Raw genomic sequence first — 15,772 nt, 5'->3', positions numbered from 1 at the left:
CAAACCATTATGCTTCATGCAAAATTGATCAAATTCTAAAAGTTAATCTGTACGATACTTATATGGGAAAATATGTGCCTATTTTATCAGCCATTGCATGCAATATAAAGTACTTATTTGTGAAGTTAATTTTTTATGATGTTAGCTGTTATGAACAGTTTTACAGCTTCTCTTATTCACAAATTTTAGAAAGATACATAGTGAAGCATACGGGTTGAAAATATTTTGCCTGGTTTTAAATTCATAGCTACCTGTTTAACCAAGAAAAGCGTAAAAATTCAAATACCCACAAAATTCCCAGTAATACCAAATCTCATTTGTCATCATCAAATTTGTTCCATTTTTGTGCAAGCCCTCATATATATCATCACATCGCACACGCACAAGGATGGTTAAGCGCTCCTGAAACAGGTTTTAATTACACCACTTATCATGTCAGTCAACCCTGCTTGTTATCAGATATGATGAGTATAAAAATATGTTATCATGTCATGCAAACCAGGTTAGGATTTGTGTACAAGATGCTGCTGCTGTTGGTAGTAAGAAATTGAAAGTTTGATCACTACAACATTTCTTCAAGGTATTTAAACAGGCCCATATTTTTTACATATTTGTTACTCATGCATCTATGGCAGAGATCATCCATCTTTTGGCATTATTATGTTTTGATGCATCCAAGTGTGTGAAAATATGGGATCCAAAAAATAATATTGATAAAATTAGATGCTTTACGCCCAATTGATCTCGCTATGAGTTCTAAAATATTTCAAAACTCATAGCTCAACCAATAAAGTATGGGCTCAATTAATCCAATTTAATATCAAACTTGATATCCTGTGTGTTTCTTCTTTTGTTTTGCTTATTTGTTAATTTTTAAAAATCTGTGTCACTGAAAGCTTCTTATTTTCTTGTACTAGCAGAAATAGATATACCACTTTAACATGTGAGCAGCAAGTTGCCAGCAACCCTTCATATACCCCTTCAATGCTTCTCAATACACAATATAAACTTGTATTTGACATCAAACTTAAACAAAAGAAACACTTGCATGAATCACTAAGCATGTTTGTACTTGGGTTAGATAATAGCTACATGCTCTACCAACTGGCAAAGTCCTGCATCTGTTAACGCGGCTGTGTACTCAAGACGTTGTTTCTTTCGCAAAATTGAGCTTTTTTGATATTTGTTACTTTGTTATGTTTTTTATAAATACAAGGAAAGAAAATCCAGATTTATAAACTCCAACTGCGCTATTTTATGGATTTTATTTCACTATTTCATTCGTGTTTGCAATTTTAAAAGAGAGAAATCTTTGTTGTATCAGCGGGGTGACACGCTGCAAGAACAACGCATCGCGCTGCGTGTCGCGCAATTTGTTAACGCACAGATACGCTTACGCATACGCCGACGCTTATATGCATGCGTATGCGCATCCTTTGGAAACACTAATTTCAAGTGGTCAAATGGCTCCGTTTTAGCTGATAAAATGTGGTATTTTTCAAGTTCTTTTCCTCGATTTGAATATCAAGTTTTGAATGGATTTCGCTCAAACTTCTCAACGGGCTGTGGATTTACCCGATGTTCACATAATATAAGGTAGAAAAAAGAAAACTGCCGCATTCTCCTGTGAGATTCGATGAAAGGGCAAAATGTGACCACTTTAAACTTTAACGGCCATTATTTCAATGTTCATTTTCTCGGTAAAATGACGATTTAGGTACACGATAACTCAATAAATACAGCATCTATAGGTAAGCAAATATGATCATCGTAAAAAGCATGATCGACTCAAGAAACGGTTTTCTCATTTTTTATATTTTGGTCTATTTCCGATTTTAGACATCATTTTGTGCAAATAGGCGTTTGTGAATTTTAAAAGTTCAATTTGATGCCTTATATGGTCAATATCTCAAAAACTAAGGCCAATATCCAAAAAGAAAAAACCGTTTTTGGAATGGAGCCTCAAGATTGAGCTAAAAACAAAATAAAATATTTTGGAAAGAGTGTTTTTTGTTATGATGTACCTAACAAATATTGCCAAAAACTCACTTTTTGTGATTTTCTTCATAATTGTTGTTTTTACCCCAAATCTGTATTTATATTAAGATTTATTGATGTCTTGCCTTTATAAAAATGTATACTTTTATATGTCTTGCGCGAATAATTACAAAGTTATTGCACTTTTACTACATGCATGTCTGAGAGTACACAGCCACCTTAAAAGGGTGTTACTAGAACAACAGCATTCCTCCAATTTATCCCATCAAAATTGTGGCCTGAAATCTGTTCCATTTAGATGCTATGAACGAAAAAGTGATAAGTTAACCTAGAACAGGCAAAACTGCTATACGCCCATTGTGCGCCTCTTTCCGGGTATTTTTTGCATTCACTTTAAAAGAAGGCTTGCTATGAGTATGTGATTTGTTAGACAAGCTCTATAGAATGACCTACTCTCATGAATATGCGCATATTAATATGGCATACAATGCACAGGGACTTTGCCAGTTGGTGCAATATCTGTACCACTTTACTACTCAAAAAAAAAGAATCAAGACTTGCTTATCAAAATTTTTCAAAAACAGCATTAACATTGTAAATCATATACAAGTGAGTATCTTTGATTTTATTCTGTATGTTCTGGCAGCTGCACAATTGCACTACCAAGTACTGAAGTCCTATTGACACCACAGAATTAGAGAAGGAGAACCGGGACTCCCTATACCGCCATGTACAATCACGCCATCAGCTATGTGGAAAAATTGGGGGTATTCGGGTCCTTGCCAACGGTGCGCAGAGACCAGCGAAAACAATTCTGTGTCTCACCTTAAACGTCTTGGTACTCATGTGCAGGTTGCATCAAGTGCATCTCTCAAATGCGCCCTTATCCATGTCACGCTTGCATGACAATGAATGCATTCGAGCGCATTCCGAAGCAAACCGAATACCCCCAATTTTTGCTCCATGCCTGTATCAAGATGACGATCAAGTCCCGATTCTCTTTCTCTAATGCTGTGATTGCCACTGAAAAACACTTTGGGCAACTCTATTTGAACAGACAATGCAAGGCCGGATTGTCAGTTTATAACCCTTTAAATTTTTGAGTAGTTACTAACACAGTGGATTCTTTTGACATTTGATATATTTTCAACACTGTTCACTTCATTAAGTCATTAACACCAAGGTTACACTGTAGTTGAGTGTTCATTAAGAAGCTTATGATCTGAAATTACAGAATAGTTCAAAGCAAGTCAAGTGTACCAAAAACCTCATCAAGCTTATTAAGTTCAGATTCAAACAAGTGAAGCTGTTATATCAAATCTATCATCTTGACTTACAGACTTGAATCTACATGTAACTGTAACTAGACCAGCTTTATGGTAGTGAACTTGAAGAGTGAAAGTATGTAATTCAAGCTGACTACTTGACCTTTACTAAAACTAAAATACATATAGAAAGTGTTCTTAAATTTCTTTCATGTTTGAAGGACACTGAAATATTAAAGGAGGGGATTGCTATTTACTCAGTCTAGAACTGGCTCAGTTCCTCAGATTGTGACGTCATAGACTAGTGCATATGGATGCGAATTGGGCCTACCAGGGCTGGAGTACAACTGGACATCAGCACTGGACCAGTGCTCAGTCCACCTTGTGATGTGCCCTGAATAATTCAATTTGATCATTTAACTTTGTTTACAAGTTAAAGCTATTTCATGAGAAATATGAGAAAAGGGAAAAACATTTCAGTAATCATGTAAGGGAAAACACCCATTGGTTGCAATATCCAATTCAGTCAAGAGTTATTAATGCTCAGCTGCGTGCTAGCCAGAGGCTTCAACATAAAAAGTCCAAATTTTGATATATTTTCTCAAAATATCAAGAGCTATCTTAAGAACCACTGAACCAATAGTAGTCTTGTTTGTACTCATTTTAATGCATTTTTCATGCTGATTCCAAATATGGCCATGAAAATTTACATGTCTGAAATTTTTGAATTTAAAAAAAATTCAAAACTTGTCATCTGCAGTCGACACCCGCGTGGAGAGAGTTAATATCATGGGGAATCCCCACATTTTCTAGAATGTTCACTGCACTGCACAAGATGAAAACTCCCTGAGCTATTGATAGATTTTGCAAGTATCATAAAGAAAAGAAAATCATATTTTCTGGGCAGCAGATATTATGAAGAGAGTTCTTGAAGGCTCTCTATGTGTTGGGAGTCTGTGTGCCTGTGAATCAGTTATTTTGCATAACCAATAATGTTCTGTTAATACAACAAACAAAGGAGCTCGTCCTCCCCAAGGGATTAATATTCTTCTGTCGACTTTCTGGAGTCTGGTTTATAAGACAATTAACACACCTGTCAATAAAGTGGATCAGTGCAAGAAAAAGCATGCATCCTAGATAAAGTGTCATCTGTGTGAGGATTTGAGTAATTGGTGAAAGCAGCACAATTTTGGAAATTGTCATCTGTGCAAGGATTTTATATGCAAAGGATATATAAATTCAGGTGTACAGAGGACTTCGCTGAACAGTGATTTTCAAAGGACAAGTGAATCAGGATATACATCAGTCATCCGGAACATGAGTGCAACAGAACTTTGTAATCAACTTATACCGAAACGTGTAGATATACAAACATGTAGCAGCCCAATATATTGTATTGACGGGGGGATGGCAGGAGCCACGTTTTCCCCACTTTTGACCATTTAACTAGAAAACTGCAGTATACTTATTACTTAATATTAATACATTGATCTTATAGTCAAGGAAGACAATAATCGTAATATATTTCCATTAATGCACGTCAAAGATTTGCTTTCTACTGAAGATAGCACTTTTATTGCACGTCAAAGTGCCATTTTCAGTAGAAAGCAAATCTTTGATATGCATTAAAGTGCTATCTTCAGTAGAAAGCAAATCTCTATGCATTAAAAGTGTTATCTTCAGTAGAAAGCAAATATTTGACGTACATTAAAAGTGTTTCTTTCGGTAGAAGGCAAATGTTTGACGTGCATGCATTAAAAGTGTTATCGTCACTAGAAAGCAAATCTTAGACGTGCATTAAAAGTGCTATCTTCAGTAGAAAGCAAATCTTTGACGTGCATTAATTATTAGTGTGATTATATTGTATCCTATCCTTTTCAAACAAGTTAAGCAAAAGTTTGAACTTGATATTTCCAAATAAAGTATACAAGTATAATACTGGCTAGCATATTTAACTTTATAATGAATTATTTAAAATTTTAGCCTTAGCATTTTCTAGTTTCATGAATGACTGACAAAACTCAAATCATTCATTAAAAACCTAAACAGTGATGAAATTATCTTTACAATTGTGCTGTTTTAAGCAGAAAGCACATGCCTAGATAATGGGAACAGTGTATTAAATTTTGATAGATTTTCAGGAAAATATAGTTTTTTAAATCAAACGAATGTCATAAACGCTAAATCTTTGACGTGCAATAAAAGTGCTATCTTCAGTAGAAAGCAAATCTTTGACGTGCAATAAAAGTGCTATCTTCAGTAGAAAGCAAATCTTAGACGTGCAATAAAGTGCTATCGTCAGTAGAAAGCAAATGTTTGACGTGCAATAAAAGTGCTATCTTCAGTAGAAAGCAAACGTTTGACGTGCAATAAAAGTGCTATCTTCAGTAGAAAGCAAATCTTTGATGTGCAATAAAAGTGCTATCTTCAGTAGAAAGCAAATCTTTGACGTGCAATAAAAGTGCTATCTTCAGTAGAAAGCAAATCTGCGTAATAAAAGTGCTATCTTCAGTAGAAAGCAAATCTTTGACGTGCAATAAAAGTGCTATCTTCAGTAGAAAGCAAATCTTTGATTTGCAATAAAAGTGCTATCTTCAGTAGAAAGCAAATCTTTGATGTGCAATAAAAGAGCTATCTTCAGTAGAAAGCAAATCTTTGACGTGCAATAAAAGTGCTATCTTCGGTAGAAAGCAAATCTTTGACGTGCAATAAAAGTGCTATCTTCGGTAGAAAGCAAATCTTTGACGTGCAATAAAAGTGCTATCTTCAGTAGAAAGCAAATCTTTGACGTGCAATAAAAGTGCTATCTTCGGTAGAAAGCAAATCTTTGACGTGCAATAAAAGTGCTATCTTCAGTAGAAAGCAAATCTTTGACGTGCAATAAAAGTGCTATCTTCGGTAGAAAGCAAATCTTTGACGTGCAATAAAAGTGCTATCTTCGGTAGAAAGCAAATCTTTGACGTGCATTAATTATTAGTGTGATTATATTGTATCCTATCCTTTTCAAACAAGTTAAGCAAAAGTCAACTCAAATCATTCATTAAAAACCTAAACAGTGATGAAATTATCTTTACAATTGTGCTGTTTTAAGCAGAAAGCACATGCCTAGATAATGGGAACAGTGTATTAAATTTTGATAGATTTTCAGGAAAATATAGTTTTTTAAATCAAACGAATGTCATAAACAACCAAAAAAAGGGATTTTGTTCACCAAAAGACTCCTCATCTTGTTTGACGGCATCCCATAATGAACAACGACGCTTCAACAACTGACAAATTTAAGCACCTAAGAGGCCTCTATACAATCTACAACATAACAGGTATGCTAAGTAATAAAAGTGAAGATTCCATCACATGGCTGAGAATGGAAATGGATTAATGTCTCGTAAAAAGGATGTCTCGTATAATCGCTGCCAGGTAAATGCATTACCCGCTCAGACAAGTAGTAAATCCTATCTACACTAATATGTGATCTTAAGGCCATATGAAGGTTTCATGCAATGTAGCAATTCTATAAAGTTTGATGATAGGGTTTGAATAAAAAAACCTCCATCTACCTCAAGGTCACTGACCTTCTTTGCAGCAATCCATTTGCCATTTGCTGAAGTGAAATTTTGCTTCCTTAAGAGCATCAGAGGCAGGAATCTTTCAAAATAATGGTGGATTATTCCCCGTTTTATTTTTCTCCTCTCAGCTAAAAATAAACAGTTTGAGGGTTTCATCCAGTTCACCAATGCCAACTATGAAAAATAACAAGGTACTTCAGGGAAAACCCAAATAATTGATACAGCCCTATACATGCGGCTATACCGCCTGCCTTCAGATTGGTGATATCAAAATGCATCTTTGTATGTGGAAGAGCATTCCGAATGTGCTACCTCTACACGCAAGCACATAAAGCTTTGATTCCCAGGATGGTGCGTACGTTTCATGGCTACGCAACCAAAAACAAGCAGTGACGTCAATACCAAACTCAAGGTGAGAAGAAGTATAGTTATGTTACACATCTGATCCTTGTCCTTCTCATCTGAAGCAATCCAGGACATTCAAAATGATATTTATACTTTTAAATATTTGATGAGAAACAATCAATAATTTAAATCCTTCCCTTCTCTTACAAAACTAGTTTCATGGGTTTATCACACGTAGTTTGTTTCTGAAACACCTGCTGTAAAGTCTCATTCAATATATTGCATTAAAAGTTACAACTGATATACAAGGTTTCATCGATTATTCATCTGCCATCTTTGGCATCTATTATAAATGACAGTTTATGGATATCAAAATAAATGTACAAATAACCTACAAGTAGACAGTTGTGTAACCACATATCACTTATAGTCTTCAATAACATCTTATGTTTTTTCAATTGATTTAAGTTTTTCATCTGTTCTATTTCTGCCTTTATCTATCTTTCAGTGAACCTTAACATGATACGTCTATATCTCTTGAGGAGCTCCAAAGGAATCCATAACCACACAGGCGATGTGCCATTTCCAGTACGTGTCCTTCAAGTAATCTTACTGCTTACGTGCAAGTTCACTGTTTTATTATGGATGCCGGAGTAAGGAGTAAAGAAAATAACCTACAATAATAATTAGGAGACAATCTGCTTGGAGAAGGGCTGACAGATCTAGGAATACAGGGTCATTTATCATGAATTCCTTAAAGGTACTACTTAGTGTGTGATTAAAAGTAAAATGTAATTTGATAATCAAGGATTGGTGTACCTCTAGTGGTGTACTAATTTGCACTTATTATGACCTGACATGAAACTTGTGGTAGTTAGAGAGAAAAGGTATCGTTTTTAGCCGCTTTCGTGCATCTATCGTCTCATATAACACGGGCGACATCAAGTCGTGTGTTATATGAGATAATAGATGCACAACAGCGGCTAAAAACAATACCTTTAATCTCATTCTTAAACACTTCAATTCAAATAAATATATTAATCATAAGTCTACCAAATTTTAATCAAAGTAAATCCTACATTTTACAAGAAACTTCCTAGGGCTTAAAACTTATCATAGGCCTGTTATTGCTATGCATCTCAGATTGGTTCGAATAGCATGTACGAGTATCGCGTCATCGCGATATCGTGTTATATCACATGGCTAAAAACCAATAAGATTGCAGGAACTTTCTTAAGTGTTTAAGAATGTACTGTATTACACAGATGTGTTAGTAGTTACAAATTCACATAAGTTTCCAAATTCTTGATGTTGATATTATATCCAGAACACAGCTTAATTCTTGAATCTTGTCACAACAAATTTTCATTACAGTACTAGTGGTTAGTTGAGCAATATAGAACAACATCCTGCCGATTTCTATTTATCCTTAGTACTTGGCTTTACATGCATCCTGATGATCTGGCATGCCAAAGATGCAAATTATGTATCAGACATGCCGAGTCAATAACATTGCTAGGGGAGGTGGCCCGGTACCTCTGTTCCAATGGACCCCAATGCACTCATATAGCAAGATGCAATGTATTAGATGTGTCTATTGTATTGCCAGTGGAGATGGCATACCCTCCAATTAGCTCTGTTCCATTGGATCTGAATGCCCTCATATAACAAGATGCAATGTATCAGACATACATGTGCCTAGTCTATAGTATTGCTAGTGGAGAGTGTGGAGGTGGGATACCCTCCAATTAGCTCTGTTCCATTGGATCACAATGCCCTCATATAACAAGATGCAATGTATCAGACATACATGTGCCTAGTCTATAGTATTGCTAGTGGAGAGTGTGGAGGTGGGATACCCTCCAATTAGCTCTGTTCCAATGGATCACAATGCCCTCATATAACAAGATGCAATGTATCAGATGTGCCTAGTCAAGTTTATTGCTAGGGGAGGTGGGGTACCTTTGTTCCATTGGATCTCAATGCTCTCATAGCAAGATGCAATGTATAAGACATACATAGTCAAGTTTATTGCTAGGGGAGGTGGGATACCTTACAACAACCTCTGTTCCATTGGATCACAATGCCCAAGATGTAATGTATCAGATGTGCGTAAGTGTATTGCTAGTAGGTGGGATAGCCTACAACTAGATCTGTTCCACTGGATCACTATGCAGTAGGCTGCAAAGTGGTCCAGTGAGTGTGTTAACTCAATTTGCACTGAGAGAACTAGCAAAACAATTTGGTGCATGCCTTGGTTGGCCCATGCCTATTTAGTCATGCCAAACTGAACAAATTATAGAAGTCAAAAAACTAAGTAATATTCCCAAGTAATCAAATTAGTTTAGGCGCTCAAGTTTGTATATCATTAAAGTGGGGAAATATAGTGCACTATGACATGATTAAAATAACATTTACATTTAGTCAAGAATTTGTAAGTCTTAAAAGACTTGTTCTCCACCTTGTATGAATAAAGTCAATGTCCATATGACCTATTTGGATGTCTTATTAAAGAATTTGAGCAGAAGTAAATTCCAATTCCTGAATGCAAAATGACTACCATGGTTGACTTATTTCCTTGCCAATGAACAGTGCACCTGTCGTTCGATTTACATTTCCTTACAAGACATTTCTCTCATCATCCCCTTGCTATCTATCACCTGCACCTCCTGGTTATGCTATTGTTACCATCCAGGCATCTATCTTTTAAACCAAGTGGTGCTGACATCGAATATAGATCCCAAGTTTTGGTCTTTGGGTCTTTTTAGCAATAAGAAAGTAGGTCCATTAATGAATACATAGTAATGATTGGATATTTATATGATCTAGTCAGGCCCGTACGCAGGATTTATTTTGGGGGGTGCTGATTTTGACAAAGTGGACCTTTTTTCCAAGGGGGGGGGCAATTTTGTAAAAAGTGGACTTTTCCTCAAAAATGTGGACCTTTTTTGGCCCAAAAAGCATAAAACCCCCATTTTTTTTGCTCGCTATGCTCACAAATTGTCATAATGTGGGACTTTTTGTATACTTTTGCACATTTGGGGGTGCGCCAATTCCACCATTACATAGAGCTCCACAGTTCAGCGGCTAAGTGGTTTTCTTTCATTTTGCCTCCTTGTTTCAGTTGAAATTAATCAGAATACCCCTTTAACACCTGTTACTAATATTATATAATAATTTTTGGCAGAGAATAACAAAATTAAAATATGACCGAAATCACAATGACTTTAAAATTAAATACAATGTCTAACAAATGATCACTTACATTGCAAACAAATCAACAAACAATAAATCATAAATAAGACAGCAAACAAACAAACCAACCTGTCTTGGAAGGCATCTACAACATGGTCCTGTACTCTGTCAGGATATACCCACGTCTGTTCACTATATCTAGATTTCTTGGTAGGCTGGGCCTTGATTATTTGATGAATGTATTCAGACAGTCCACGGAATGTTACTCTATTCATCTCCTGGTTTGTGATGATTTCTGAAAATAGAGAAAAACAATGTGAAAACAATACTGTTATACATGTATTTATAAGTGTTAATTGCCATATACCCCTCTAAAGACTTGAACCCAAGACCTGCACCACAAACTATAACTAAATAATGTCCTTTCTAACATCTACATAGGACATGATTTTGTCACACTTATAAAATCTTATTTAAAACCTATTTTAATTCGGATGTTCAGAAATTATTTCAAAAATGTGTGTTTGATCTTGCAGGGTTAGCATCAATATATTCGTAACTAAAACCAAATAATGGTATTTACAATGTGCACCCCACATGTAAACGCCTCCCACCAACAAGAAATTTGGATTCAACTTCCAGTTAATACATGACTGAAAGAAAAGTCTTCTTCTGTGCATCACCTTGTAAGCCATTATGTCACAATAGGCATCAATCCCGGGGGTACGGGGGCGTGTCTCCCCACTTTTCGGCAAAATGACCCATTTTTTGTTCTTTTCAGCCAATTCTCGACAATTTTGGCCGAATGTCCCCCCCCCCAACATTTTAAGCCAGATTGGCGCTAATGATTGTCACCAATGTCTGATTCAGAGTACTTGATTTAATTTCAAATTAATATAGCATAGTGATAACCATGCACCTCAACCTGCAGAGATTGCACCCCACAACATAATGATGCCTTATAATTTTGCATTTTATATACCACAGTATCAATATGTCCTTATATAAGATGAATATTCAGCATGTTTTCTCTCTTTCTGCTTCCCTGAGCAGTAATTTGTCTGCCACATGCTCTATTTAACACTAACACCCACAAACACAGTAAATTGGTCAATTATTATGATCAACTGCATCTTCTCACACCATTTCATCTATAGTCACAATTACAGTATAGTCTTTGCAATGAACAGTTTAAAGCAGCAACGCCACGTTCCACAACTGCTTGGGTATATTTATTAAGTTTCTTTGTTTCAGCAAAATAAATGTTTAAATCCATATATTTTAACAATATTTTTAATATTTTTGTATATTATTGTAATCTTTTCAGAATGTATTTTGCTATTTTATATTTAACTGTTATTATGATATTGTGCAATCTCCAGTGTATAGAGTCTAATAAATAAATAAAATAAAATAATATATCACACCATTTGACTAAGATCTCCATGTACTATCCAGCAAACACAAAACGTTTTACAAAAAACAACAGAGTTAAATGTTTAAATGTTGGGTTATCATGGTTATGGTATAAAAAGTTTTAATAACATTCAGAAAACATTTTTGAAAACTTGATGCAAAACATTCAAATAATAATGTTATTAAATATTGACACAATATTTTGTAAAAATGTTGCCAAAAATAGTTTCCAATAACATTTTGACAACATTTTTAAAAATATTGTTATAGTGGTTTTTAAAAAATGTTTTAATGACCTTCATACCTTAAATGTTATTAAAGCTTTTCGATCAAAACCATCAAAACATTTTTGTGTTTGCTGGGTAACTATAAGATCTCCATTTTGATGAAGAAAGTGGAATGCAGTTTCCTATAAAGTTTTAAATCTTTCTAATGCTGCATAAAGTTAATTTGTTAGAGACAGATTCTGCAGGTTACCTTGCACCCATGATAATCATTGGCAAATTCTGGTTGTAATATACAGCAGATTTAACTTAACAGATGTCATTACACCTGGACATCTTGTGTAAATATTATGTACAAGATTGTCGCATTTCTTAGATTGCACCCAGTCAATGACATTTCAGTCACAGTCTCAAGAAACTACACACTTGGCTTTTTGTTTGAACAATTTTGCCTTTCAACATCCATAACCTGTCTGTGTGTGTCAATTCTTTTGTTGTGTGACCCTTAAGGGTATCCGTAGGGAGAACACTTTGTTTTACGGCCAGGTCTGGCCAGGTGCATGTTTGTTCGCAGTCTACAGGTGTAACTAGGTTGTTGTATATTCTATAATTTTCCTGGTGTGTTAACTGTGATTACATCTAGACACCAGTTTATTTTTTATTTGAACGGGACCCTAATTTAATGAGAAAAACGCAGAAAAAGAGAGGCCCGGCAAAAGCCGATTTGCAGACAATTTTGTAGCTACAGACAGCTCAGTATTCCATATAACAACTACGGAAACCAATCAGTGCCAGAAGTGTTGATTTATATTTCATCCACTTAGGTTTGGCTTAACCCACTAAAAGGTAAAACTTTAAGGCTGATCATTTTAATTATAAATGTAGTGTGTGTGTAAAAGTATATTTCTCAAAATGGAGGAGAGCGCCTATGACTGTTGTCCGTTCTGTCTACATGGTCTATGATAATTATTTTCTTACCGAAATATATTCACTTAACACAGACCACGGTTGCCAAACAAATGAGGGCAAACCGCTGGTCAAATCATTGAAAAGTCGCCCAATATTTTTTTTTTATCAACCGTTGGTTTCTATGAGATAAAAAACTACCAGAAGTCGCGTAAGCCAATGTTGAGAAGTCATGCAATATTTTTCTTAACCATCAATTGGTGTCTATAGGACAGGAAATTGTCGCGAGGAAAATCTTCAAAACTCATCCTATTGACCTAGGCCTATTACATCGCGGGTTTGGCAACCCTGCAATATATACAGTTATATAACATCGCACCGCATTGTGAGGTGAACGAACTGAATGTTGACATTGTATTCAGGATTTAAAACAAGAACTGTCTTTAACCAGACAATGCGGTTGGTATAAAACATAGCGTGTGATATCATGATATCAACTTCAAAATCTAAAACAAAAGTAAAGAAATAATTTAGGGCGAAATAAATAAACAGCGTACAGCAGGTGCTATCTTGTCAATAATGATAAGAGGAACATGAAAAAACCAGCAGAGAGCATGCACCCCAGTAAAGAGTTAAATAAAGCAAGGAAAAATCATAATGTGCAGAAGGCCTACTTTTCGGATGATATTCACAGAAACAAAAATAAAGAACTAAAGATCTAAAAACAAAAGTAAAGAAAATGAGGGCGAAAATAAATAAACAGCGTACAGCATGTGATGATAATTATACACTAAACCAAAAATTAAAAAAAATACTTAACACGCGACATAAATAAAAAGCCATCTAACAAGAATGACAAGAGGAACATGAAAAAAAAAAAAAACCCTAATATATGAGAGCATGCACCCCAATAAAGAATTGCTTTAAAATAAAACAATGAAAAATCATGACATGTGAAATGTATGTTGATACACTTATAAATAATACTCAAGGGTGAAATAAAAACACCTTATCTACCGATATTTCCACAGTTAAACATACTCAGTGATCACTTGTACTAAAACAAAAATAAAGAAATACTTCACAAATGATAAGAGGAACACATAAAAAATAAATAAGCGAGCATGTCCCAAAAAAAATTAGGAAAAGATAAAATAATGATAAAACGTACAAGAAGGGGGCAAAATATTTGTCGCAAAAAACTTATTAAATGCTCATTTGCTCTAACATATTTAATGTTTGCAATTTACTCCTAGTTTATCATTTATTTATTATTTATCTAGGCTTATGTATCTTTTATTTATTTATCCATTAATTTATCTATTTATCAATTTATTTCAATATCATTATTATTAAGTGCCTATTTATAATGATATTTAAATCTATCAACATTATGCTTACGTCATCCAGGAGTTATTATCCCACTTGAAATCGCCATATAAACACAAATTAATAAAGAAATACCCAATGGGTGAAATAAAAGCATGATCTATCTTTTCAAGAATGAAAAGAGGATATAAAAATATAACAGAGCATGTCCTATAAACATGATAAAGAATTATTTAAAATCGTACAAATGTGAAACATGTAATATGACATATACTTAAGGGATCTGGAATGAGCGTTTTGAAGCGTTTCGACAGTATTTTTGTGGGAAATGAGAGCACATCAGACATATCGAATTGCATTCTGAATCTGAAGAATGTCTTTCTCATATCAAATAATTTTCATTTTTGAAATTCACGATATAATGCAAATTTTATGACAAATTATTAAAATTTGATATTTTTCAAATTTTGATAATTATATAACAGTCCTCAAGTAAATTTTATAAATCTAATGACATATTCTTAAAGTGTATGTAGCTGGGAGGAAAAGCCGACGATCAATTGAAAATTTTGACCTTTCATATTGAAGATATGGATTTTATTTCCCCAAAAGACCTATTTTTTTTTTTTTGTGGTGTAAATTCATATCTTCAATACGAAAGGTCAAAATTTTCAATTGATCGTCGGCCTTTCCTCCCAGCTACATATACTTAAAGAATGTATCATTAAATTTATAAAATTTACTTCGAGGACTGTTATATATCAAAATATCAATTTTTAATGATTTGTCATAAAATGTGTATTACATTGCGAATTTCAAAAAATCAAAATTATTTGATATCAGGACATTCTTAGTATTCAGAATGCAATTCGATATGTCTGATGTGCTCTAATGTCCCACAATAAATACTGTCCAAACGTTCATACCCCAGCCCTTAACATAAAACAAAATAAAACGGTCATGATAATATGACATTAAGGGCGAACACCACTAATGAAGCGTCTTGGTTGAAATGCACGTGAAAATTAATGTCTTTCTTTGCTCAATTTGAGGCCTTTTTGGCTCTCATAGTTGCCTGATGTACCCGTTACATTTTATTAAGAAACAAGGTAGTATAGTTTCTCTCCATTGATTTTGCAATAAGCGTCTCCAGGAGGGGGGGGCTCAGAGGGGCTTTCAGATTTATGCGGGGGGGGGGGGGCTTAATGGCTAAAATCGCCAAAAACCGCCTGATTTTACATATCCCTCTGGCGTTGGTTGTCCGTAGATTGCAGTCACTCCTCATCAAGTGTTGACAAAGACAACAGTGGTTGTTGAAACGCATACACAGTAAGTGCATTTTCTTGGATCAGATACTACGAACTCTGGTTTACTCTACCGATCCTGATGAATTTGTTCAATCAATAACGATATCTGGGGGACCAATCACAAGCCAGATTCATTTAAAGATGCATTACATCATGACCAATTTTAGTTAGGCCAGAAATTGGCCTAACTCTCCATAGAATCCCGTGTTAAAAAGTTATCC

General features: G+C 34.8%; 1 protein-coding gene across 1 annotated transcript in view; it reads right to left on the bottom strand.

Annotated features, from left to right (window-relative positions):
* Positions 1-15,772, bottom strand: part of LOC140149565 (transmembrane prolyl 4-hydroxylase-like) — a 163,192-nt gene that overhangs the window by 25,793 nt on the left and 121,627 nt on the right. The window contains exon 6 of the mRNA XM_072171647.1: positions 10,499-10,664. Within this exon, the coding sequence (XP_072027748.1) occupies positions 10,499-10,664 (166 nt within the window). The remainder of the gene's footprint in view (positions 1-10,498; positions 10,665-15,772) is intronic.

This window comes from Amphiura filiformis, chromosome 1 (genome assembly GCF_039555335.1).
Source record: "Amphiura filiformis chromosome 1, Afil_fr2py, whole genome shotgun sequence".
Classification (NCBI taxonomy): domain Eukaryota; kingdom Metazoa; phylum Echinodermata; class Ophiuroidea; order Amphilepidida; family Amphiuridae; genus Amphiura; species Amphiura filiformis.
The sequence above is the reverse complement of the archived record's forward strand: the minus strand, read 5'-3'. Positions and strand labels throughout refer to the sequence as shown.